Source organism: Aphelocoma coerulescens, chromosome 2 (genome assembly GCF_041296385.1).
Source record: "Aphelocoma coerulescens isolate FSJ_1873_10779 chromosome 2, UR_Acoe_1.0, whole genome shotgun sequence".
Taxonomy (NCBI): Eukaryota; Metazoa; Chordata; class Aves; order Passeriformes; family Corvidae; genus Aphelocoma; species Aphelocoma coerulescens.
Genome location: NC_091015.1, coordinates 91,967,991 through 91,994,683, shown reverse-complemented (window position 1 = coordinate 91,994,683; position 26,693 = coordinate 91,967,991). Strand labels below are relative to the sequence as shown.

Sequence of the window (26,693 nt, the reverse complement as noted above, 5' to 3'; positions counted from 1 at the left end):
ATAAAAATCAAGGACTTTCTTACTACAGCCCTATAAATATCTATTCCAAGACACAGGGGTTTAATTTCCCTGGCATCCCAAAGAAAAGTAGCCTTGCTTATTTGGATTCAATACATGGATTCTGGTATACCCTTTTTAGAAGCAGGAATGTGTGAAAAAAAACATGAGAACATTAATACAGCTAGAAAAAATGTTTTCTTTCCCATTTAATGTTACTAGGAAGATAATTTTCTACTGATACAAAACTGTATCTTTAGAGCTTCATACAGAAAATTACTGAGGGTATCCAGTTAGGTTACAGGAAACTAGAGGACAGTCTAACTGTTGTTTGCCTGTTCATTCAAGCATTTAATGCCCTAAATTCCAGGAAATTTGGGGGGTTTTTTTGGGGGGGTTGTTTGGTTGGTTTTGTGTAGGGCTTTTTGTTGTTGTTGTTTGTTGGGGCTTTTTTTTTGGTTTTTTAGAATTCCAATTGAAAATTTAAATTGGAACTTTAAACCAAAACAAGATTAAATGAAAGACTTCAAGATAAGATTTCTGTTCTGTGGAGTAGAATTGAGAGGGGCAAATAACTGTGTTGACTTATTTATTCTGCATAAAATTTTTCAGGGACAAGGAATTACAAAATGGCTAGACAAGTGAAACTTTGGGGCCAGCTGCTAATTATGAATCAGTGTGTTGATTCTTGCAGATTGCTCCCAGAGATTTGAGTAAGTCTGCATGCCCATCGTAGGTCTGGATGAACTTTAGCACTAAATGCCAGCACCAGTTTTCAGCTTGTTTTCCTCTCTGGATCTCTTTGCCCGTAAAATCTCATACAAGGTCACATCTAATGAATACTAACATAGTCATATACAGTACACTGAGGTCCATGAGGAGACCATTTCTCTTGATTGCAGGGAGAATTTTCCAAATGTATGCTCAAGTTGTGTGGAAAACCTCCCTCCAGGCCACTATGGCTTTTAAATATTGGTGTGTGTTGGTAGCTTTAGGCAGAAAACTTGATCATCCTTATTAGGGCTTTCTAGAGACACTCCAAGGGTACAGGTCTATTTCACAATCTCAGTGATACTCAGCTTTTTCAGAGACTGCAAGACTTGCCAGTCTGTTGAGGGCTACTTTTTTTTCTGTCAGCCCAAAGAACCTTCCATAAGGCTTCACTCAAGGTATCACTCTGCAGTGGTCTGATGCCTCTATCAACGCTCTTAAAAAGGGCAGAAGAGGGCATGGAAATTGCTTAACATTCTTTAGTCTTGGGATGCACACTTCAGTCTTTGGGCAGGACCTTTCTTCTTTCTTCTGCAAGACTGCTTTAATGTCATTTGTAAGTTCTGACTAGGAAGATGCTACCTATGTTCAAGTGGTCTTATACAATAACAGATGCCAGACTATACATCTGGATCCCTCAAATGTGTCCTATTTCACCTCTTTCTCCTGATTTTGTTCCATTGTTCCATTCCAAAATTCTAGCACTATTAGGAAAATTTGTCAGCCTACCTGATCCTACTCTCAAAGGTCACACATATAGATGAAGGTAGGTAATTGCAGTCTTCTACATCCACAAACCAAATTGTGTGAGATATGTTCAGAGGGTCCAAGGATGGTCCATCTCAGGTTTTAAAGCAGCAGCGAAAGCTACAGTCCTAATGCAGAATCAAAGCAGCACTGCAGATCTCCATTGCCATCATCTCTAGTAGTGATTTGTTCTCTGAGTGCCGTAATGAGTAATCCGTCTTAAGATTTCATCTTGTTTCCTTTATGACAGAAAAGCTCTTTCATTCACTTTTGGAATCTGGTTTTAAACACATCGTCATTGGCCATACCCTACCTGATGAGAAATCCTTATTTTAGCTTTTGTCTGGGTAGATTATCAAGCAGCCAATTGTGGCCAGTATAAAGTTTCTGCCTGACAACCCATTCTAGCGCTCATCTGCTAGTGAGGTGTGGTGGTCTGATGAATGACAAACTTATGACTTGTTTATAGGAAAAAGGAGAGAGGTTAGAATACTAACTGTTAAATGGTTTTTCAAGACTTTTTATTCATCTTCATTTTCCATCTACTTTTTGGCTTTTAGGGTTTTCCAATTCTGGGCCAGCTTACTCAGTCCAGAAGCATCAGGTGCACAGGATAATACACAGTAGGGATTTACCTGTGTTGCTGCCACAGCCTCTGAAAAGACTGCAGCATTACCAACAGCTAAACAAATCCTCATCCAGAATGTAAACCTTCTTTCCTGTCCTGTTGCAAACACATGGCAGAGTATGTGGAAAACTGCTCTTTGTAGTACCTGCTATGCTTTATACTCCTAAGGTATCTCTGCAACGTAAGATTTACTGCAACATTCTCAAGGTTGCAGTAAACTTGGTTATTCATACATTATATTGTTCAAATAGATTTATTTTTGAGCAACTCATCTACAAAATCTGCTCTTTTTTTGTTTTGTTTTGGTTTTTTTTGTTTTTTTTTTTTTGTAATAGAAGTCAGACTCTTCACAAATAAACTTCATTGATTAATGAAAGATATTTCAGTATCTGGACACTGAGTTTGAAAAGCTGTTTTCAGTGGGGAAGCAGAGTAATTCTCTGACAGACGACCAGTTTTTGCTAAGAAATCCTATCCCAGTAGTATTTAGAAGATAAAAGTTTTGTGTTCTAAAGTAGTCAAAGCACTGGAAAAACTCTGTGATCTATAATGAACTCCACCAAATTGACAAAAATGTTAGATTGCACTTTGCAGCACTATATAGGAAGTCCCAAGACTAATTAGTTTCTCTTTTTTATACAATTGCATTTTCACAAATTGTTCTTGCTGTCACAGCTGGCCTTGGGACTATTTACATTTTTTTTTTGCAAGCATTTGGACTATCATTCATGTTGAGAGATAGCTATATTCCTTGCACACAAATACCAAAGGAAATTATCACAATCTGAGAAGCTTCAGTTCCTGAGGCTTATTTTAATTATAATAGGTATAGCAAAACAATTCTCAGGCTTCACTTTTTTTTCCCTGTAATTGTGGGATCAGCAATGGTCATAATCAGAATTTTTTAATTTTGACTTTTGAATTTTCCTCTTCCTGTTTACCTCTTTTAAAACCTCTTTTATGATTTTAATTGTATTAATTCTTAGTTTATATGTCAGTTTGTTACTATTTTCAAAATATATTTTAATTCATCTGGCGTTGTCAGGCATCCTCTGCAGGATCATGGTGTGAAAAATTATTAAGTTCTCTGAATTATTTTCCTGCAGGAATATCTACCCTACAACGTGGAGGAAAGTAAAAAGAAAATCCTATTTTCCGTCCTCTCATACCAAGAAAAACAAAGGATAGGAAATGCTGCTGTACTAACTTACTAATTACCTTTCTGAAAGAAACCAGTTCTCTCTGAAGTTGATGGTTCCTGAGAGCTTCTCAGATCTAACCAATGTCTGCTCAGTGTAACTTCAATGAAAAACTCTAGATCATTAATTTTTTGCCCTCCATAAATTCATCTTTTTCTATCAATGAGTATAATAAAATTTATATTAAGAATATATTTGTCTATAACCTCTACAAATCTGCACAACTTTCATTCCTGCCTTTTTTAAGAAATACATTCTTTCTCCTTCCCCTCACACTGTTTTTCTTTCTGTTACTCTCATAACCCGCTCCCTTTCCATCATCTTCCTTTTTCCGGCCTCCTTAAAGACTGCATCCCAGTCTTTCAGGCTGACTCCCAGGGTATGATGCTTTTCAAAAAGCGTAGCTCCAGATGACACTATTTTCCACAAGATTAACCTGGAGAAACTGGCAACCCATGGCATGGCTGGGTGTACTATTTACTAGGTAAAAACCTGACTGGATGACCAGGCCTAGAGAGTGGTGGTGAAAGGTGCTGCATCTAGCTGGTGGCCTGTCGCAAGTGGAATTCCTCAGGGATCTGTGTTGTTTAATATCTTTATCAATGATCTGGACTAGGGGGTAGAGTGCACCCTCAATCAGTTTGCAGATAAAACCACCTTGGCTGAGAGTGTTGATCTGCTGGAGGGTAGGCAGGCTCTGCAGAAGGATCTGGACAGGCTGGATGGATGTGCCAAGGGCAGTTGTATGACACAGAACAAGGTGAAGTGCTGGGTCCTGCACTTTGGCCTCAACAGCCTCATGCAGCTCTACAGGTTGGGGACAGAGTGGCTGGAAAGCTGCCCAGCAGAAAAGGACCTGAGGGTACTGGTTGACAGCTGGCTGAACATGAGCCAGCTGTGCCCAGGTGGCCAAGAAGGCCAAGGGCATCCTGATCTGTAGGGGCAATAGTGTGGCCAGCAGGACCAGGGCAGTGATTGTCCCTCTGTACTCAGCACTGGTGAAGCCACACCTCAACTCCTGTGTTCAGTTTTGGGTCTCTCAGTGCAAGAAAGACATTGAGGTGCTGGAGCAAGACAAGAAAAGGGCAGCAGAACTGGTGAAGGGTCTGGAGCACAGGTCCTGTGAGGAACAGCTGAGGGAGCTGGGGGTGTTTAGCCTGCAGAAAGGGAGGCTCAGGGGAGACCTTATCACTCTCTACAGTTGCCTGAAAGGAGGCTGCAGCCAGGTGGGTGTCAGCCTCTTCTCCGAGGCAGCCAACAACAGGACAAGAGGAAATGGCCTCAGGTAGCATCAGGTGAGGTTCAGGTTGGACATCAGGAAGAATTTTTTCACTGAAAGAGTAGTCAAGTCGCCATCCCTGAAGGTATTTAGAAGACATGGAGATGTGGCACGTGGGGACATGATTTACTGATGGCCAGTGCTGCGTTAATGTTTGGACTCCGTTCTTAGAGTTCTTCTTCAGTGTAAAAGATTCTATTAAAAAAAATGTACCTACCCAATTTGAAATTTAATTTAACTGTGCTTTATTTCATTTTTCAGTCTTAGAGGATAGGGAGCTTTTGTGAGCAAACTGAGAGAACAGAATATTGTATGTCTCTCAGTATCCCACAAACCATGCAATGACTATAATATTTGAACTCTCTTAGCAATTTAAGGCTTAAATAACTACTCTCGTCTACAGAATCCTGAACTGCAAAATGTCCTGGTGTCACACTGAGATGATCTGCTTTGCTGGGATGGTTAGCATCTAAACAGAGAAAATAACCTGTGCTGACCAACACAACCCAGTCAGGCTTTGTTGATGTTCAGAGATGTACATGAATTCTTCTTGAAATTTTTTTCTAAACTGAAGCTTAACTTTCTACTGAGAGGCTTTGATGTCACAGTGAAAAGCACAGAAGGTGAGAGGGTTACATGTCAGAGCCAGGAGGGACCGTTTAGACAGGATTTACAAAGTTTTCATGAGTTATCTGAGACAATCTTTCAAAATGTTTCAAATGTAGAGGCGACTGATAAACTGCTTGTGCTACAATATGTGGTGAAAAAAATGCTTCTTACACTTGAGATTAGGCCGTAGCACCACGTGATGCATGGTATCCCAAGCAGGTTTCACACCTGGTGTCAGCCTGGCTTTGTTTTTGTCTTCTGGCACTTGCTGCTTTCAGTCATGTGCTCAGACCAATGCTGGCAGGTCCTAGACCTTAGGATGGACTCCTAATCAGCACAGTCACAGAAATTTGCTTTGAAAATTAAATGCTTGAACATGCTACTACCAAAATACATATGCAAGCAACTAAGTAAATCTGGCATGCAGATCTCCTTTCTAATCAGGATTACTTTATTACTATGCAAGTCAACCCACCAGAGATTTACAAAAATCAAGATGGTAACTCCACCCTGCTGCAGGTGTGTTGAACAAGATAGAAAGTAAAGGCAGAAATTCAGGTGGGGGCAAGCACTGAACAGCTCTTTCCTGGGAGCTGCTACACACAATTTCATTGCTTAGGACACGTACCTGGCTGTAGCTCTGGATGGCACCTCTGGCCTGACTGCTGCGGGATGGGAGCTGGGCAGATGCTGTTTCACCCAGGGCAAGGGTCTGGTTGCTGTGGTAGCTGGCTGAGTACTGGAAAGATCCTTCAGGTTTGGAATTGAGCTGGAGCGTACTCTGGGAGAGGAGGCTGGGCCCTGTGGGGACAGGATTTGAGAGCAGTCAGAAAATCTCAGTGAAAGAGCATGCCTGTATTATCTGTCAAGTGAGCCTTGAAATTATCAGATGTATGTGGCTTCAGATTTTCAGAATTTGACTTTTCAGTAATAAAAATACACACATTACTTTGCTTCCTTACCACTCAGTCATCACGTTCACGCAACAGACCACATTGCTTTCTTTGCAAGAAATGTATGGTTTTGACCGGTGAAGAAATTCTATGCCTGAACAAATCCAACCATACTATTCGATAAAGAACTCCTGCTTTTCAACTCAGAATAGTTGATGAGGGTTTTTTCTCCCCTAAGAATAAGCCTTGTTTATTTCACTTAGTTATATCCAGTTGTTCTGCCTGGGAAATGCTAACTTGTCTCTCCCTGAGCCCCCAGCACATTAGATCTATTGATTACTGCCACTGTCCTGTACACATGGTGATGTAATACTTTGGTGCCTGTAGGGATGGATGGCAGCCTTTAAAATATTAATTGCTCTTCTCATCATACAGGACACACCCTGATCTCAGTGCATCTTTGACGACTATTTTGTCAGCTATCTTATCTTACCCACCACAGCACTGCACAGCAGGAGAGCCAAGTACAGGCAGAGAGCCTAAACTGGGGCTGCCAGACTGAAGGGCATGTCAGGACCATGAACACTGGCACCTTCCACAGTTATTTAGTAGTTCTGTGAAACTAAAACATGTTTTAATATTCATTAGGTTCACATACAAGTGATTTAGCTTACCACATGCACATAGCAGATTTCCCAATTTTTATCCTGTGACCATATATCAGACAGGGAACAGTCTGTTTCCACACAGGAATCAAGTGCACATGCAGCAAGTTTGCAGACGACGCCAAGCTGAGTGGTGCAGTTGACACACCTGAAGGATGGGATGCCATCCAGAGCGACCTGGACAAGCTTGAGAAGTGGGTGCATGGCAATCTCATGAGGTTTAACAAGACCAAGTGCAAGGTGCTGCTCCTGGTTGGGGCAACCCCCAGAACCAACACAGGCTGGGGGATGAACAAAGCAGAGCAGCCCTGCCCAGAAGGACTTGGGGGTGCTGGGGGATGAGAGGCTGGACATGACCCAGCACTGTGCACTCACAGCCCAGAAAGCCAAACGTGTCCTGGGCTGCATCCAAAGCAGCGTGGGCAGCAGGGTGAGGGAGGGGATTCTGCCCCTCTGCTCTGCTCTGGTGAGACCCCACCTGCAGTGCTGCATCCAGCTCTGGGGGCCCAGCACAGGAAAAACATCTGGGCCAAGTCTAGAGGAGGGCCACTAAGTTAGATGGAACACCTCCCTTATGATGAAAGGCTAAGAGAATTGGGATTGTTCAATCTGGAAAAGTAAAGGCTTTAGGGTGACCTAACTGTGGCCTTCCAGTACCTGAAGGGATCCTACAAGAAAGATGGAGAGAGACTTTTTATAAGGGCATGAAGTGACAGCACACTGGCTTCACACTGGCAGAGCAGTTTCAGATTAGCTATTGGGAAGAAATTCTTCCCTGTGGTGGTGACGCAATGGCACAGGTTGCCCAAAGAAGCTGTGGATAACCCATCCCTGGAAGTGTTCAAGGCCAGGTGGCATGGAGCCCTGAGCAACCTGCTCTAGTTGAAGATGCCCCTATCCACAGCTGGGAGGCTGGAACTAGATGATCTCAAAGGTCCTTTCTGACCCAAACGATTCTGGGATTATATGATTCTATGATACAGGAAGAGCTACATTAAAATACACACTTAATCCTTTCTCTGTCTTCATTGATTTTAGTCTCTTTTAGTGCCTGGGCCCAGACACTAAAGTGAAATACAAGAGGAGGAAAAAGGGTTATACCTTGGCCATTGCATGGGTTATCTTCAACCCAACAGCTACCATCTATAACACACTCAGTGGCTCCCCAGGGATGACAGGTTCATCTTCTGGTTAGCACTAACAAGCTCACGAGAGCACAGAAGGTGACACAAACCTTACAAGATGTGAAATGATTATGGTGATTTTGCTCCCAGAGAACATGCGATCAGTTCAGTTTTAAACAGACTCACAATGGAAAAATTCCAATGAATTTACCAGAAATAACTTCTAGTACATTCCTGATACAAAGGCAGTTTTTATGACCTTTAAGTCTTTGCTATGAGGATGTAAAGCTGTTCCAAAAAGATTTCCACTTAGAAAATGTGCAAACAACCCCACCCCCGAATTACATGGAGAGTATTTTTTCCTCTAGCCCATTTCTCAGAAATGGCAGAAGCATTATAACTGCTGTTTTCCAAAATCCAACCTGAACTGCTCATATTATAAACAAATCGTAGTAGGCTATGTAAAGAGGAAGTGTTTGCATCTAAATGTAGACTGGGATTTTGACACTGTTTTACATATCAACAGAATTTATACTGCAAAATCAACTGCATTCAGCAGAACATTCGAGATACAGGAGGAATTTAGAATGTATGTTCTGGTCCCTGTATTTCCTTACAAGTACAGAAGGAGGTAGAGCTCCATGTATGCTGTGAGGCTAGTAAAAATGTATCACATCCACAGGAGAGCTGAATTTAATCATCTATGGGTGCTTATAAATCCAGCCTTTGGTACTTTCCACTCCCTGGCTCTGCAAATAGGGTTTACTTAGCATTTTCCATTTAACTGGTTTTGTTGCAAAATTTCTTCTTTAATGAAAGAAATACTTCGACAATTTTTTTTGAGAGCGTAAAGAAAATACATGCTTAGTTTTAAAAAGATCTGTAGGGTTTATTTCAATCTTTTGAATTCTGAATTTTCACTGAGAATTTGTCCGTGATCAAGTGATGAACGAGATAAAGTTCAGAAATTTCACAAAAGCATAACTTTCCCATGAGAAGCAAAGAAAGCAATTTTTGTGCATGACAGTGTTTGTACTCATTCTGAAAGTAATTATGCTGTGACATTTCTAAAGCTTAAATAATGATTAAACTATCACATGCTATGAATGCAATATGTTTAAATTTTCATTGCATCTGGCTTTCAAGTGCTGCTTTCATATTACTGTGGCTCACTAGGGGATTTACATCACCAGCTAGAAACACATACATGGGTTCCCTGCACCAGTTAAACACTTCCATGCACTTAAAGAAACTTACCCAACCCTTTGAAAAAAAGAATTTAAAAAGTTTGGCACATGTAGTTTAACGCGCACTAAAATATGGGTTTTGTTTAGCAGTTTTTGTTTTGTACCTTAACAAGTAGTGATGAACAACTAAAATGTACGTACATTTCAATAATTACAAATTTATTTGAGAGAGACAGCCCGACAGATTTTTTAAATAAGCCTAGGATTTTAAATAATCCCAAGGAACTGTAGAATAGAGTAGTGGCTGTTCACCTGTAAATAACAAAATCTAAACTAAGCATACAAACTAGAAGATACATTTGAGATCAGTCAATGTGACCATGAAAAACACGAGTTCCTTTTTCAGGACTTAGGGACTACAAGCAGTCCTGCCATGTCTGATAGGGAATAGATGGATTGCTTTTCTCATTGACATTCTTGAGATTTCAATCTGAAGGTAAACCCAGACCTTCTGAAGAGCCTGCAGCTTATTCACAGGAGAAGTTTGTTTGTGTCCTTCTGTACGCTGATGGCTCTTGACAATAATCTACCATTTCTTACAGGTTAGAATTTAAACTCTGTTGTGTTGGTATAAGAAAGCACTCATACAACTATTTTTCATTTGCTTTCAGGAGAGTTAAGGCAGCTGGAAATTCTCTATTTTCAGTTAGGCACTGGAAATCACTAGTTAACTGCTAGGACAATTCAGTCTTAGTTGTTCCCTTAATGAGACATAATTACTACAATTGTTCAATTTAAAACAAATGCTTCAGGCTTCATAAGATTTAGGATAGCAGATATCGATGATCTGTAGTATTGCTTAAAATTTGTACTATGTTTTGCTTCTATTTGAGGGTATGGGGAAGATATAAATACCTGTTCTCCCTTATGTTTTTCACCACCACATAAAAAAAAAAAAATTTCCTTGTGAAAGAATATTGATGTTGGATTATTCACAGCTGATAGTACCAATTTTTCACTGATTGTTTGTGCCACTCTCCTCCTGTACTGAAACAGTAGAGGAAAGAGTCAAAATTCAGGAAACTAAGTCAGAGCCATCACACTGCAAGAAACACCATCATGGACTTACTTCAAACGATGGACCAGGGTAGAGCAATCAACTCTTTAACCTGTCTCCAGTTTGGAGGACAGGTACTGCAGACAATAACTTCCTCTTCCTTTTAACCTTGAGCAGAGCAGGGTGCAAGGCTCCCTGCTTTGCTCACCTTGGCCTCTGTAACCCACCTCAGAAAGGAGCTGGAAGGAGAGGGAGAGGGTGGTGTCTTGCTTGGGACACAAAGTGCGCTTAAGCGAGGGAAAGCTGCTGGAGCACAGAGAACACTAGGCAAGAAGAGACCAGATGGAGATGGAGGATATGCTTACATCAGGGAGCCAAACCACAACGAAACTTCAGAGGTGATGGAGAGCAGGTCAGGACTTCTCTAGGAATCAGAGAAGGGAAACAGGAATTTCTTTTGTGGTTTGGAGAACCAGATGCTGGCAGGCCTGACAGGGTTAGAGGAAAATGAGTCTCCCATTCAGGCAGTGAGGGGAGGGGGTTTCTTGTGAAGCCCTTTCCTTTATATTACCCCCCCCACTGGCGGTTATGCTGGCTATATATGGCTATTATTTTTTTATTTCAAAACGTACTAGTTTAGGAGATGTGGAGAACCTTACTTCAAGCCAAATGGGGAAGAGGAGCAGAGGCAGTGCTCTCTTACTTAAGAGAGCAGCACTGAAGCCCACACTTGCCATCTTCCTGCCACATGGAATCAACAAAACAAGCACAGCCTGACATTACCAGGCTGATTCGTGGCATCGAGAACACTGCATGTGGCCATCAGTGTAACCTGGTGAGCTACAGGCCCCATACAAACCACAGCAGAGCACGGCCTCCACAGCATCTGCCTGCTTCTGCCAAGGGGGAGCCTGGGGAAGCAGGAGGCCAAGGTTGCAAGGCAAGCCCCATGGCACAGCTGAGGCTGTGCTGTGCCCCCTGGCCTGTGAGGGACAGGGATCTGCACTGGCAGGATTCCTCCAGGGGCCACTGCTTTTCCTTCTGAAAATCCAACAATGCTGCAGTAAGGTGTAGTGTAGCTATTTAAAAACCAAACTAAGGAAGTGAGTGGTCTTAAATGAGAGACTATTATTAATTCAAGGACATCACAGTAACAGTTGATGATGGGAAACAAAGTGACACAAAGAATCCAGGCTACTATAACCATTCATGGCTGGGTCAAAAATGAGGGAAAAAAAATTATGAAAACATTTGTCTTTTCTATTTTCAAGAGCAATATTTTTTTTTGAAATAAAATATTTTGCCTGTCATTTCTGCTCTTTTCAGACCCTCTCCTCTTCCTTCTTATGTCATTCAGGGTAAAAAACCAACAACCAAACAAAGGGAAAAAAATCACAACCTAAAAATGTAATTTTTAATTACATTTTACAATAAATTATTCTTGAATAGCAAGTGCTTGCAAGCAGAAATATTTTAAATGGCAGAACAGAAAAAATTAGGATACTTCCCAGTACCTGCATACACTGTTCTAGCTAAAAAAAACCAAACCAAACCAAACCAAAACCAACAAAGACCAAAGTGCACCAAGGCAGTACTGAATTTTGATTCAAAGAACAGTCATTAACACTGACTGAGGCTTCAGAGAGATTACCAAAAATATTTATCAGCAGCAACAGTAGTTAAAAAGACAGGAATCTTGTTTGGGAATCAGAGCTGGTGAGTCATCAGACATTTTCTTCCCTTCCTCCTGAGGGCAAGAACTTGTCTAGTAACCACACAAGTGGCAGAGCTCACCTGAATCATACCCATGGTGGTCATAAACAGAAGAGTATCTCACGTAAGAAAGCCAGTAGGAACTTGGGCTCCAAGGACCTTACCAGTGTCAGAAGTTAAGCAGTTTTCGAAGTGCTGAGAGACTGGTTCAGTACACTGACACTGATCAGAGATGGGGGGCAAAGAAGCACATCCTATTAAATTTGTAATATTACCAGATCATGAGTGAGGTTTCAAAAACAAACACATGATAGAATCATAGAATTGTTAAGGTTGAAAAAGACCTCCAGGATCATCGAGTCCAACCTTTGACCTAACACTGCTCTGTCAAGTAGACCACAGCACTAAGTGCCACTTCCCGTCGTTTCTTGAACACTTTCAGGAATGGTGACTCTACCACCTCCCTGGGCAGCTTCTTCCAGTGCCTAACTACCCTTTCAGTGAAAAAATTCTTCCTGATGTCCAACCTGAACCTCACCTGATGCTGCCTGAGGCCATTTCCTCTTGTCCTGTTGTTGGCTGCCTCGGAGAAGAGGCTGACACCCACCTGGCCACAGCCTCCTTTCAGGCAACTGTAGAGAGTGATAAGGTCTCCCCTGAGCCTCCCTTTCTGCAGGCTAAACACCCCCAGCTCCCTCAGCTGTTCCTCACAGGACCTGTGCTCCAGACCCTTCACCAGTTCTGCTGCCCTTTTCTGGTCTTGCGCCAGCACCTCAATGTCTTTCTTGCACTGAGAGACCCAAAACTGAACACAGGAGTTGAGGTGTGGCTTCACCAGTGCCAAGTACAGAGGGACAATCACTGCCCTGGTCCTGCTGGCCACACTATTGCCCCTACAGATCAGGATGCCCTTGGCCTTCTTGGCCACCTGGGCACAGCTGGCTCATGTTCAGCCAGCTGTCAACCAGTACCCTCAGGTCCTTTTCTGCTGGGCAGCTTTCCAGCCACTCTGTCCCCATCCTGTAGTGCTGCCTGGGGTTGTGACCCAGGTGCAGGACCCAGAACTTGGCCTTTTGAACCTCTTACAATTGATCCAGCCTGTCCAGATTCCTCTGTAGAGCCTGCCTGCTCTCTAGCAAATTAAACACTTCTGCCCAACTTATTGTCAACCAAGAACTTGCCGAGGGTGCACTCCATTCCCTTGTCCAGATTGTTGATAAATAAATAGGACTGGCCCCAATCCCAGCCACAACTGACTCGCCACCAACTGGATGCAGCAACATTCACCACCACCATTCATCCAGTTTTTAACCCAGGGAAGAGTGCACCTGTCCAAGCTATAGGCTGCCAGTTTCTCCAGGAGAATGCTGTGGGAGACAGTATCAAAAGGTTTACTGAAGTCCACGTAGATTTAAACCACAGTCTTTCTGCCATCCTCTAGGCAGGTCACCTGGTCATAGAAGATCAGGTTGGTCAACAGGACTTGCCTTTCCTAAACCTGTGCTGGCTGGGCCTGATCCTCTGGCTGTCTGGTATGGGCCATGTAATCACACTCAGGATAATCTGTTCCATAATCTTTCCCAGCAGCAGGGGTGGGCTGACAGCCCTGTAGCTCCTCCTTCTGACACTTCTTGTAGACAGGCACCACATCTGCCAACCTCCTGCTGTCTGGGACCTCCCTGGTCAACCGTCATGGTAACTGATGATAAATGATGGAGAGTGGCTTGGTGAGCTGTTCTGCCAATTCCCTCAGAACCCTCTGGTGAATCCCATCCTGCCCCATAGACTTGTGATTGTCTAAGTGGCACAATAGGTCACTTGCAACTTCCTCCTACATTCCAGGGTGTCTGTTCTGCTCCCCATGCCTGTCTACAAGCTCAGGGGGCTGGTTGTCCTGAGGATAATTGGTCTTTCTGGAAAAGACTGAGGCAAAGAAGGCATTAAATACCTCAGCCTTTTCCTCATTCTTGGTGGCAGTGTTCCCCCTCCTGCCCAAATCCAATAATGGGTGGAGATTTTCCTTGGCCCTCCTTTTGTTGTTAATGTATTTATAAAAACACATTTTATTATCTTTCACAGGAGTTGATAGATTGAGATCTAGCTGAGCTTTTGCCTTTCTCATTTTCTCTCTGCATGACCAAATGACATCCTTGTAGTCTTCCTGAGTTCCCTACCCCTTCCTCCAAAGGTCATAAACTCTCATTTTCCCCCTGAGTCCCAGGAAAAGCTCCCTCTTCAGCCAGGCCGGTCTTCTTCCCCACCAGCCCATCTTCTGGCATATAGGGATGGCCTACTCCTGCACCATTAAGATTTCCTTCTAAAAGTGTGTCCAGCCTTGCCAGACCCCTTTTTTCTTAAGGACAGTTTCCCAAGGGAAAGTCTGATAAGATTTAAGTACAATCAGTATATGTGATACATATTTTTAACTACAGGACAGCAAGCTAAGGTTGCAGGAGTCTGGATTAACTCCATTACATACTCAGAGATCATTATATTTTTCTGTCTCATATTATAGCACCATTGCTGTGTCACAAAGCTAAGTAGTCAGATGAATGTGGGCTTCTTGTAAAGGAGGAACTTCCAAAAAGAAATAACAGAAATTGCTTTCTTGGGGATATCAATGACAAACTATCCCTAGTGTCTGCCTGTCAAACATCTGTAAAGTTGCTCCCATTTCCTAATCCTTAGATCACAGTATCTTAGGGAATACTTAAAAAATTTTAGCTTCACAGTATCTAACAATTCAAGATAATACAATAGAAATAGTATGGTCAATCTCCAAAACAAACAAAACAAATAAAAAGGCTGAATTATGAAACAGGATTAATGTATTACACTACAGAGCAGAATTTATTGTGGAACAAGTATTCAATAATACATTATCTGGTAGTTGTTCAATTACAAAATAAGTATCAGATAATGACAAGTTACATACAGAGCTATATTATTATAAGATAAGGGCATGATTAATTCAGTATTCCAAATCTATGCAATAATTACCTCTGAATTGGCTAAAATAATTACAGTACAAACAACAGAAACATCTAGCTAGTCACCCTCCATGAGGTAATTGTGTGTTTGTTACTTGAGTTTTCCATGTGAAGTTACAAACAAAAATAGCAGGCAAATGAAAGAAGGGTTTTCTCCTCTCCTTGAGAGTTAATGTCAGTTGGCTTCCCAGGGCACATTTGCTTCTCCAAGTAAGTAGTAAAGTGTAGTACTGCTATTGTGCTATACATCTCCATTTGGTCAGTCATCTATTACGATGCCAGTTCTAATTGACAAAGGAAATAGACCAAAACGTGCTCGAACGACCATTTAATTAGCTCCCATACCAATTATAAACAACACTTCACTCACCTTCGATCAACTGACAAAAGTAGTAATGATAAATTATAGAGTAAGTGTAAATAAAGTGTTTTTAATTAGTGTAATTAATCACTTCACACATTCCTCAACCTGCTTTCCTCATTTGGATAACAGTCAAAAGAAAAACACTAGCAAAGCTCCTTTAATGTCCTTTAAACATTCATTTACAGAGTTAATAGGTTGAGGTGCCTCACATCCCACTGAGAAGAACCACCTCCTAACTGCTAGTATATGCCTAATTAAGGATTTCAAATACCAGAAAGTCATCACTTACTTGTTTCTTCTGCCTCTCAGGTCATTTAGTTTGAGTGCAAAATATTGATTCCTACCCTAAAACCTACTTTTTTCTTAGTTCATTAAGGTGTCTGTACTCCTGGTGAGCAGTTGCCAACCCCTCCTAAAGCTGGGTTGTATTTGCTGCCCAGATTTGCAAAGGAATGGATAATTAAAAAAGAACAACATAACAAGAGAGAGCTTTTGATGACACCTGCCAGTGTCCTTCCACAGTATCTGACATTAGAAAAGAAGTGATGATAGTTAATGACAAGGTGGACAAACCTATTCCTAGTGATACTAAATTCTTTGGCATCTCACTGGTACATCCTGTTTTCTAAATCTCACTCCCAGAATTAAGCTGCTCCATCTGGGACCAGGAGTAAACTTTCCCTCCAAATCAGAAGAGTAAGGAACAGTTATTTGTCTGGTTTAACCCCCTCTGTTGCACGATGTCTTATTTTTGAGGTCATCTGAAACATTCTTTGAAGAAACTTTCTCTTGCCAAGACGATTTAGGATGGTTTTGAAAAGCAGAAGAATTGAGTGAGCAGAAGGGAGGCCCTGCAAGTACAATGGAGGGTGGCAAGAAGCAGCGACACAGGTACAGACCTTCTCCATTTTCTTGTCTCCAGGGAAGTTGTGAAAAATGTAAGGTGAAGCTAGCGGAGGCACGGGGCAGTGAGGAAAGTCCTTGGGAATTAGATAAGAGAACTTCATGGCAACCACAAAAAGAAGACATTTTGTTAATTACAGACAAAAAAAGGAGAGATTAAACCAAGGCAAAACTTAAGATCTGCAGTTGAAAACACAACTTTTCAGCTGCAACTGATCAAATAGATGCTGTAGGAAAAGAAGGGCTTTGGAGGCAACTGTTAGTCTGACCTCAAATAGAAGACAACAAGCAGCTCTACTATAACAATAGTAATAAGCATGGCACCCATTCTCCCTCCAAATCTGAGACTAGAACTAGAACAGTACTAGGAAAATATTTCGACATCTACCTTCTAGGTGATATTAAATATTAAACCTATCAGTAGCTTTATATTACAAGAGAAAATGCCAAGGCTGCAATATAGCAAAGGAATTCCAAACCCTAGAAATGAAGAAAGTTGAAGGGGCAAAAAAAGACAGGGGGAGGGGAGGAGGGGGGAAGCCAAATGCATACTTAAAATGAAGAAATAAATGGTAATACTTTAAATGCTTGATCACAAGCAGCTCCCTTGTTATGAACCAAACACATCTCTTTAGAAGAGAGGCAGCAATTCTTAAATGAATACACTGAAAACAAACTTGTTTTACAAAAAAGGAAAGTAATTTATATGCAATGCCATGCTCTACCAGCATTAAGAGGGCTATGTTCTACCTACAAATACAGAAAAGGGCTTTAGTACTGCTATAGAACCTATTCTTAGGTACTGGAAAATATGATTTTGTGGAATGCATTTACAAGTGTGGAGTAAGTTTATTTTCATCCAAGAATTCTATAAACGATATATATCTGGAGAAATGATGCAAAAACTAGGCTGATAGCATTATATAAGTGAATAATACAAGGATATCCCTTCAAACTCTCCTTCTGACCTAATTACTATTGGAAAGAAAGATGAACACTTTATTTCAAGAGTAAGTGAACTGGGAATAGAAACTAGTTTCATTAGATGCTGATTGTCTTATGCTTTTTACACAAGGTACCACTCCTGCCATTATTGTAAGAGGAAAACAGAGGCAATTTCTAGGATTTGAAATAATAATGCTCTACTCTAAGGGAGAGCAAAGCACCTTAAATGTCCACAAGAAGTAGTAGAAAAATATAAGACCTGAAGGACATAGAAAAGAAATAAGTTTGCATTCCACCCCAACAGTAAATATTTCTTTTTTGATTCCTCTTTTTTTTTTTTTTTAACCTCAAAGAATAAGGTAATATAGCAAAGCCTAAGTAATTCTGACATAGTAGAGTAACTTCAGTGTTAACTACGCAGATAGTGTTTTTATACCATATCACGCAGATCTTCTTTCATAAGCAATACTGGGTAATGTTTGACAGCAGGACATATCTGGAGTTTCACTACTAATGAGAGAAATTACTGAAGATGCTGGAGAACAAGACTGAAATACATGCACTGAGCAAGAATAGATCTATACACATTTAAGCTCAGAATACAGAAGATGGCCTTGTCTTTGTTTTTCTTCTGTCTGTTTGGTTTGGTTTTTTAATAGCAAATCTATCCTCAATTGAGATTAAAACCAAGGACAACTCTACTACTGCAAGTTTTTAATTGACCCCAAGAATAAAACCATTTTTTTTGGTAGAAGATTAATCATATTTTATGAAATCACTTGCTAAACCCTGCAGATATCGAAATCAGATAGTCTCTGAACAAGGTAATTTATCACTGGCCATTAGGATGAGGAGCTTTACTGGAGCAATAGATACACACAACACAAGACGGGCAGAAAGATTGTAACTAAATTACATTTCTGCATTATGGAAGACACAAAGAAGAAAAACAGTATCCTCAAGCCTTTCTGATGCTGCTTCTGTGAAACTCTGCAACACTAGGAGTGGTAGAACGCTTCACTGTAACAGAAGCTTGCTCTCTATTAACATATCACTGTGGAACCACAGGAGAACAGGACCTGACCAGGGCTCCTGAACAGGATTAGATTTGTTAATTTGTTTTTTTTTTTTTTTCTGGTCACATTTGTTAATGTGACCAGAGAAGAAGAAATTTGCATACAGGAGGAGACACTGCATGCTGCAACACAGACAGGAAACTCCAGCTCAGAAGGAACTGCCATGTTCCCATTTGAGAAACACTGGGTTTTGGCATTAAAAATTGTTATTTTTTAATTTGTGTTTTCATTATCAGTCTCCCATTTTTAAAGGAATAACTACATTTAAAATGGTGTGTGGGCTTAGTTTACAGGGAAGGAAAAGAAAAGCCCAAATAAATTCATTATTAAATCCTAATTTTTTGAGGTATTTTGTACCTGTGAAAACCAGCTGCAAACATCAAGTGTTCCTGGTCACCCTCTGTGCCTAGTGCAGCCTAAAATTGCTATCAATAGTACTAAACTAATGTGTTCCCTTTTTATTACTAGGAAATAAAATCAGATGTTTATAGACATCACACAAACATGATGCACATGGAAGCTGAATGCATTATCAGTAGAAAAAAAACAAACCCAGACAAATCTCCTTTGATAGACCTAAATTAGACTGCTGAAAAAAAAATAAAATAAAAAGTGCCCAACAGCTTCTGATTATAAAAGCCTATAAAACTCCTCACAGATATATGGATCTAATACAAAAGACATCAACAGATCTATTACGCTATTATGTTGTTCTATGAACTTAACTACTAGCACAAAACAGGTTTCCTCTTCTCATGCAAAGTAGAACTCCATTTTTTGCAGACCTTTGACAGGCTTAAATCCTGAATCTTTTCTGTCCACAAAAGAAAATGACTATTTGGTCTCTAAGGTGAGCCAGTTCAGAATGTGTTTAGCTCTGCCTCAGAAGTCAATTAAAAAGTAAGTCAAAAAGGTCAAAATTTTATTACAATCTTTTTCACCTGCCAAAACCTCCTCTGCCATAAACTAGAAAGTACACCCTTCTGCTTTCTCTCTGTGTTCACACAAATGTGCACCACTCTCTGCTCTCACACCGTCCTGACAAAATGCATTTCTCCATTTATAAGGCCAGAATGGAAAAAATGGAGGCAGCTCCCTAATCTGCGATACGACAGAAGTCACAAAAATCCTGCTTGATTGGGAGCTGTGTAAACTGCATGTAGCACAAAAGAAATCAAACCCAAATCCATACCTGCCAAAATTTTCTCTTCCACATAAATCATTTTACACAAGCTAACAAGCCAACTACCCCTTTTTCCAAGGCTGAATCTCCACAATGCTTATGCTCACAAGCTGGCATCAGCAGATCCCAGAATGATGTGGCTCTTGGCACTCCTGACTGTGCCAAGTGTGCAGGCACTGGCATTGCCACTAAGGCAGGAGTAGGGTGAGTGGTTTATCAGTCTGTCGTGGGGATGTGGGTGCATTTGTTTCCTGGCCCGTACCACAGGCACAATATTTACTGATGTTCTTTTGCGCTGTAGGTTCGGATGCCAAGAGCCTTTCTTTGTTCTGCTCCTACAGATGCTACTATAAGTCACTGTCATTTTCTAACAAGTTTCAGTAGCTGCTTCCTGCAGTGGATGAGGGAACACCTGGTTGCCTGTAAAGGACTGGTGTTTGACACAGACTAAGCATTACAAGCTGATCACCTACGTCCTATCCATCTTTGATGTTGCTACTAATTGTTCCTGCTGTCCTGGTCTGGACTCCTATCTTTCCATTTCCCCCCTCTATGTATGTTTACCTGCTGTTGCTGCTCTTTTGTTTTTTTTTTTTTTTTGAGTATTTTGTTCTATAGTAATTAAAGCTAGATTGTGAGGGGTTGTTTTCCTTAGGCATGGATTTTAAGTCAGTTGCACAGCATTAAATGACACCAGCTACCAAAATCAGATTCATCACAGGACAAGCAAGCTCAGAGATATGAAGTAATATTGTAATATCAGTATGGAATTTATATATAACAACATGTTTATAATCTTGCAGATATAAGTAAACTCCAAGAAAATCCAGGTCACAGCACATCGAAACAAAAATTCAGCCTGTAGGCTGCTGTGCAGAAATTGAGGGAAATTAAAAATTCCTTAGCTGCAATGTTCTCATAGTGTTACCTCTGGACTCCAACATGACACAACAATGCACAATCTGGCTTTGCTTCTAGTGAATGTGAAAGCATGCGAAAAATCAGGATAGCAAGGTCACTTATGTGCAGAAAACGTACGTGGGCTTTGGGGGCTTTTGGTGGATTTTTTTTTGTCTCTAAGGATGAATAATCAACTGTTTTGGGGACAAGCACTGAGGATTTATTGCATGCCATTTGAAAACATAAAAGATAGAGGAAGAAGATAAAAAGAAAAGATGCAAGATGAAACAAGAATGGAAGCAAAAGACAAGGATGTGGTAAGAGAACTGGGTGGTTTAGGGAAAGACTGGGCAGTAAGAAAAGGCAAGAAAACACAGGAAGGGAGAAGGCTGGATATTGAGATGGTGTGTGAGCGTCTCCAGCTGGAGATTCCTTCCTGAGGAGAGAAAATTGCAAGAGGCAGCCTGCAGAAGTTTATGTCCAACAGCAAGGGCATGTACTGGGCCATCAGTTTTGAACAGCACTTCTGGCAGTGGCTTCTAGTGTTTTCCCCTAGAAGCCTATAAACTCACCCAGGCATGTACCAATCTCCAGAAGGGCTGCAGAAGAATTGAGGCGATGGAAACCCTGCACAGGTGGGTGCCCACAGCAACTTCTGTGCCACCCCTGAGGGAACGGGGGAAAGCATGAACTGCTTCCCTGAACACTGATGGTTCCTTCAGCCTTCACCAGGCTTTCTGCTTGCAACAACCACACATGAACTTGAAGATAGGCAGCAAACCAAAGAGTAACAAGATCAGCTGGACCTGAGTCCATCCTGAAGTAGATACCAAAGTCTGTCAGGAATCCTGGCGGTGAAAGCCCATACTGTGACTCTGCTCCTAAGTTTGGTCTCCTCCTGCCTGCATAAGGGAAGAGGCCAAAAAGGAAAACTTCACTCATGCTCTTAAAGTAAGAACACTCACATGAGTTTACTGGGATGTGATATGTCAGCAACAAAGATGCACCTGTTATACAATCCTGATACCCAGAAGGGCAGAGGTGATCGAGTACTGAATGACAGTGTTTGAGCTACTCTCAATGCCTTTGAGCTCTGCCTGTGAGAGAGGATGAAAACAATGAAGTCCAAGCTTAGGATGCTTAGTGCTGATGGAGCATTTCCTGAGGCAGCACTGGCTGTAAACACCGATGCTGAGATGTAAGAGCTGGCTCGCAGCAGCACTAGAGCCTGCTTCATTTTATCAAACCCTAATGTCTTAGTGGGGTGTAGCAATAAATCTACAGAAACTTGTCATGGTCAGCTATTTTGTAAAGACATTCATCTCCTGCTGAGGATTGCCCCTGGAAAGAAGGTCTCAGTGTTTGTGACCGGCCAGTGGCTATTACAACGTTAAATGACTTAATAGTTATTTCATGCTCACACTTAGGGTGACTAGGGCCAGAAAGGGGAGATGGGTAAAGGAAACATCCCCATTTCTAGGAAATCTACATACTAACAACTACTTCAAAAGACTGAACTTGTCTCACAGTTGAGACGATTCCTTTACAACTTTCTCTGTGAGAACATACAATGAATAACTGTGAAACCATCCTTTCAAAAGCGGTATCCCGCTTTCAGAGATTTATGCCATTACAAATTGGGCAAAGATGACTTTGAAACCCCAGTTTCAAAGCAAAAATTGGCCAAAAGCTTGTTTTAGAAGAGATGAATGGAGTAAAGAGAGGCATCTAAGATGTCCACCATAAATATTTACCCTAAATATATTACAATACTGACAGAAGTTTCCGCAATACATCAAAATTTTCTCAGACTTCACACTCTGAGAGATTTATCTAGATTTAAGTGTTGAGTCAGACACTGCCAGGTTTGCATTAATGCAGCAGACAGAAAGATAGTGTACCCTGTGTCAGGCACTTACGCCACTCCTACTCTAAAGACTGATCCTGAAATGGAGGAGGGGTATGCACACTTCATAGGGGTTTTCCATCCTGGAAACATACTCAAAGAGCACATGATTTTATTAGTGTGTATGTGTACCAGGAGATCCCGCAAGAAGACCTCCTTTGTGTGCACAAAGAATGACTCAGCTGGATTGCCCTGGCTCTCAAAGCAGATAATGAAATGGAAACAACTTCATCTATCAAAAAACTGTGAGGTCCCCTGATGCCAAATTTCATCTCATTGAGCATGTCAGCCATCTGACAGGTGGCAATTTCACAAAGCAAGAGCTATGGGATGGAAAACACATAAACACCCATCCTTTTACACATTCATTGTGTAAATAGTGCCTTTTTGTTTCAATCCATTTTCAGTATCTATGATAAAAGCAGCTGATAAAGGCTGAAAATCATACAGGTTGAACAAGGAGTGCTTTTTCAAACTGGGACATCTGCTTTCCCACTGGGTAAGGAGGATCTCTCCTATTACAAAAAAATGCTGAAACAAAGCTGAATTCAGAGAACAAAGTAAGAGTTTAGCCTACCTTTTTAGCCTCATAATTAGACGGGTTTTAAGTGAAACCCACATCCGTCTAATGCAACATCTGTATATAATTTCATGTGGTAAAAATGTTCTTCTAACATAATTCATTCTCCAGAGGGGAAAAAAAACAGCACCTAAATGTACACCTATTCGTGCTGCATTTGGGGCAAATAGTTTCAAATGGCTAAAAGAGTTCATATACTGTGGGATTGAGACCAGAAGGGTAAGCCATATTTTTCTTCCCCAGAAGTACTTGGACATCCTTAATTGCCTGCATCTCTGTCAATATGTAGCCTCTGTGAAGGGCATTATGAAATAGCGTCAGCCAAGAAGATGGTATTATTAAATCTACACTGTTACTTATTCCCTTATCAGTGTGCTGGATTCTGCAACTAATCCTGAGCACCAGGACAACAGGGTCACAGAGATAAATAAAAATATTTATCCAGAAAATGTGGGGGAAAAAATTCATCCGGAGTACTGGTAATGTTGTGTGGGAAAAACTGCAATCCTGATAGAAAGCACGTGGTTTAAAAAACAAAAAACCAACAACTAAAAATGAAATTTAAAATGTAGCATTTAAAAAATATCAAGAAAATTGGGAGAACTATCCAGGAAGTTTTCTGATCCATGTCAACAAGAGCTCTGTTCCTACAGTCTGTGCTATCAATTTAGAGAGCAAAGAAGGAAGGCTGCCATATGAAGTGATGAAGCAAGTGAAAAATAATGAAATGATTCTGTTTCAGTTAGAAACATAAACACTGAAAGCTCCATAAATCCGTCCTGTAATCCTTTTAAGACCAGTCTTATGCTCATTTTGTAAAGGCTGAAGCAAAGGAAAAAGCATGGAAGATTAAAGAATAGATACCTTAAATTAAAATTAGGGACTTCTGGATTAGCAGACATTCGAGTTCAAGTTAGGAAGAAAGTGCCAATGGATTTGCTCAGTAATCTTAAAGTCTTCTAACCCTCCTTTTGCTAATGCCACAACAGAAGGAAAAACCACTGCCTGTCTCCACTGCTGTAGCCTGTAAGGGGTCAGTACAGATTGTAAGGATGCAGCATATTCTGTAAGGATTCAGTGAGTTCAGCTAATTATCTCAGAAATTGTTTTGATGACAGTGTCATGTCAGTCCTCCAATGTGGCATGCTAATGACCCACAGGGATAGGGGGACAGAGAAACTAAGAGAAGAGAAAGAAATACAGAACCAATTTTTCCTCATGTTCCACTTTTTATCTTACACTACCCATCTGTAAACTGCCAATTTACAAACATCATCAGGAACAGGTAGTTTGGTCTTAACAACTGCTCAGAGGACTCCACCTTCTCTGTCACATCACAGAGGATGGACATCAGGGGGCCTCAGGCAGTTCATCAGGACCTTTCCCACTTATCTGCAGGCCAGACTGCAACCTTATCAAACCTTAATGACAAATGTCCTCAGCAACCAATCTTCCTCACTCAGACAGCTGTATATCTGTGTTTACTCTCCTTCCTTCCATGCAGCTTTCCACCTTTACAATAGCTCTTCCATATAATGTGAGTGAAAAAAAGGAAAAAAACAAAACAAAACCAAAAAAAGAGGTGCACTGACAAGGTAGTAAAAGGAATGAATCTGAAGTAGTTGTGTGATTTTGAGACAACAGTGCAGTGATGGGAAGGGGAGAAAATAAAGTCTTGCTTCTTTTATCCCACATTTTTCTAAAATTTCTAGTCAGAAATATTAATTTTTGGTCTCCACAGTGCATACTCAGCCCTCACAAAATTTATTTTCACATGTCTTTCCTCACTAAATTAAACCATTCTGCCATGAAAATACCTTTCCTGAGCTACATTCACTGCTCAGTACTGCTGTGTCTCCTGAAACATCCCTGGTGCTATCTCTGTCCTCAACTAAATTTTGTTCCCCTGCATGTTTCCTCACCCAGTGATTTCAGGTCCTGCACTTACTGTGCATTCCCATCCCTCTTCTGTGAGGGAAGTCTCCAGTGTCTTATATGTGATTACATTGGCTTTCACACGTCTGGTCTTTTCCCTGACCCTATTTAAGGTGACAGTTACTTATCTTAATTTGTGCAAAAGCAGTATTTTTGAGTTCCCATTAGAAAAAGGTAATGGCGGAAGGAAGAAATATTTCCTGAGAGGAGCAGCCTGGCAAGCTGGGTGTTACAGCAATGTAGAGCAGGGAGAAGGACAGACTGAGTGCCCTCAGGGTGACCCTGAGGGTCCAGGTTGGCCCCTGGACCCAGTGCAGCTAATGGCTACTGACACTAGCAGCAATAACTGTATGTGCCCTCCCTCGGGGACTGAGGGGATGTGTGGATCACTGTTGTTCTGCTGATGATCCCCATGAACACTCAGGACAGGCTGAACGCCCCTCTGAGGCCACAAAACTATGACATGTTTGATGTAAACTGCAGTGACATAGTCTTGACAGATCTAGGGCTACATAGAGATAACAAGAAATCACTGCAGTACAGGGAACTGGGCCATGGAGATGCAGGTTCAGGTCTCCAGTCAGATGCAGCTTCTTGCATAATTCTGGAAGTTTCCTGACTTTTTGTCTGTCGGTTGTAACTGGAAACAGATGGTTTGGGGAAGACAACTTACTTTGAGTTGGAACAGAAGAAAGAGGTGGGCAACAGTGCAGAGGTTCCCACTGGTTGCATATAACCTTGTCCTAGGGTCAGCCCCACCACAGGAAGCTTGTATGAGAGCTTGCAGCAGCTATGCATCTGCCTGTCTGATAATAGTTACTTTAAAACCAGTGAGCACTCTGCTTTCATTTCACCAAATTAATAATAATTTTATGTACTTAAGGTTTTTCACATTTGCTGATTCACACTCAGTAAAGATAATTAGCGAGCATCTCTATTAGCAATACAGAACCCCTCGTGTGTAAGCCCCTTTCATGTGACTTGTCCCATTAGCCTTTTTTTCATGGCTTTTATTTGCTACTAAAGGAATAGCACATGTGAAGTGATGTTTGGAATTTAGAATATTGTAACAGCTGACTGCTATGTGATGACTTTTTCAAACTAAGTCTGAGAAAATCAGAGTGCATGAAACCAAATTGTAAAGATTCTGGGCAGAGACACACTAATCCTCTACAAAGGCAGGGCTACTGATAGATTAAGCCATTAGACTTGATGCACACAGTTCACAAAAGGAAGCTGTGGTCACATCACTGGCCAGGCTTTCATATGATGATTTTAAAAAATCTCTTTCAAATGCATGGCAGGCAGGAAATACTCCCCTCAGAGTCAGTCTTGTTACTTAAAATACAGCTTTGCAGTCAAACTGCAGAGAAGTAAACATAACTAAAGTTGTCAAATTAGGAGCTCAAAAGTTAGGAAATGCCAGACTAAGTTTCCTTTTCTGAGTCATTGCTGTTGCCCTCCTTCCTTGCCTTATGGCCAGTGCACACAATGCAAAATGGTTCAGTGTTTTTTACTGCATCACATCAGGTCTCCATTGAAAAATCTTCAATACAAAGAAAAAAACCAGCACCCTGGTGGATTATTCTATGGTGCTCAACGTTTACTTCAGCTATGTCACAAATAATGTTTTTTAGAATACCTGTAAAGCAAGGCATTTATATTGATCTCATTTCCTATTTCGAGATTGAAAGGATTAAGAACGAAAGTGTCTAGGAAATACAAGTGCTGTGTTTGAGACATTTCAGAGTGGGCTTTAAACTTCCTTTTGTATCACGCTTCAAATATTTGAGACTGTGCTCCCACAGTGTTCTGTTACAACTGTTCTCAGCACACCTAACTGAACTGTTTAGGGAACACCTAAAACTAAGTATCAGTAGAAGATACTTCGAGTGATTTCACAACTGTAACATGAAAACTTTAAGACACAAAGGAGGGACACAATAAAATTTTAAGTGAATGTGAGACTTTTGTTTTCATGGTATATGTGTGTTCTACTCACTGCTTACAGAAGTCAGAGGCACTCTCACCTCTAGTATGCT

The 26,693-nt window shown here is 41.1% G+C and overlaps 1 protein-coding gene across 2 annotated transcripts in view; it reads right to left on the bottom strand.

Moving 5' to 3' along the window:
- Positions 1-26,693, bottom strand: part of CTNND2 (catenin delta 2) — a 658,514-nt gene that overhangs the window by 283,371 nt on the left and 348,450 nt on the right. For both annotated transcript variants that reach the window (XM_069004021.1, XM_069004022.1), the window contains one exon: positions 5,859-6,031. In XM_069004021.1, the coding sequence (XP_068860122.1) occupies positions 5,859-6,031 (173 nt within the window). The remainder of the gene's footprint in view (positions 1-5,858; positions 6,032-26,693) is intronic.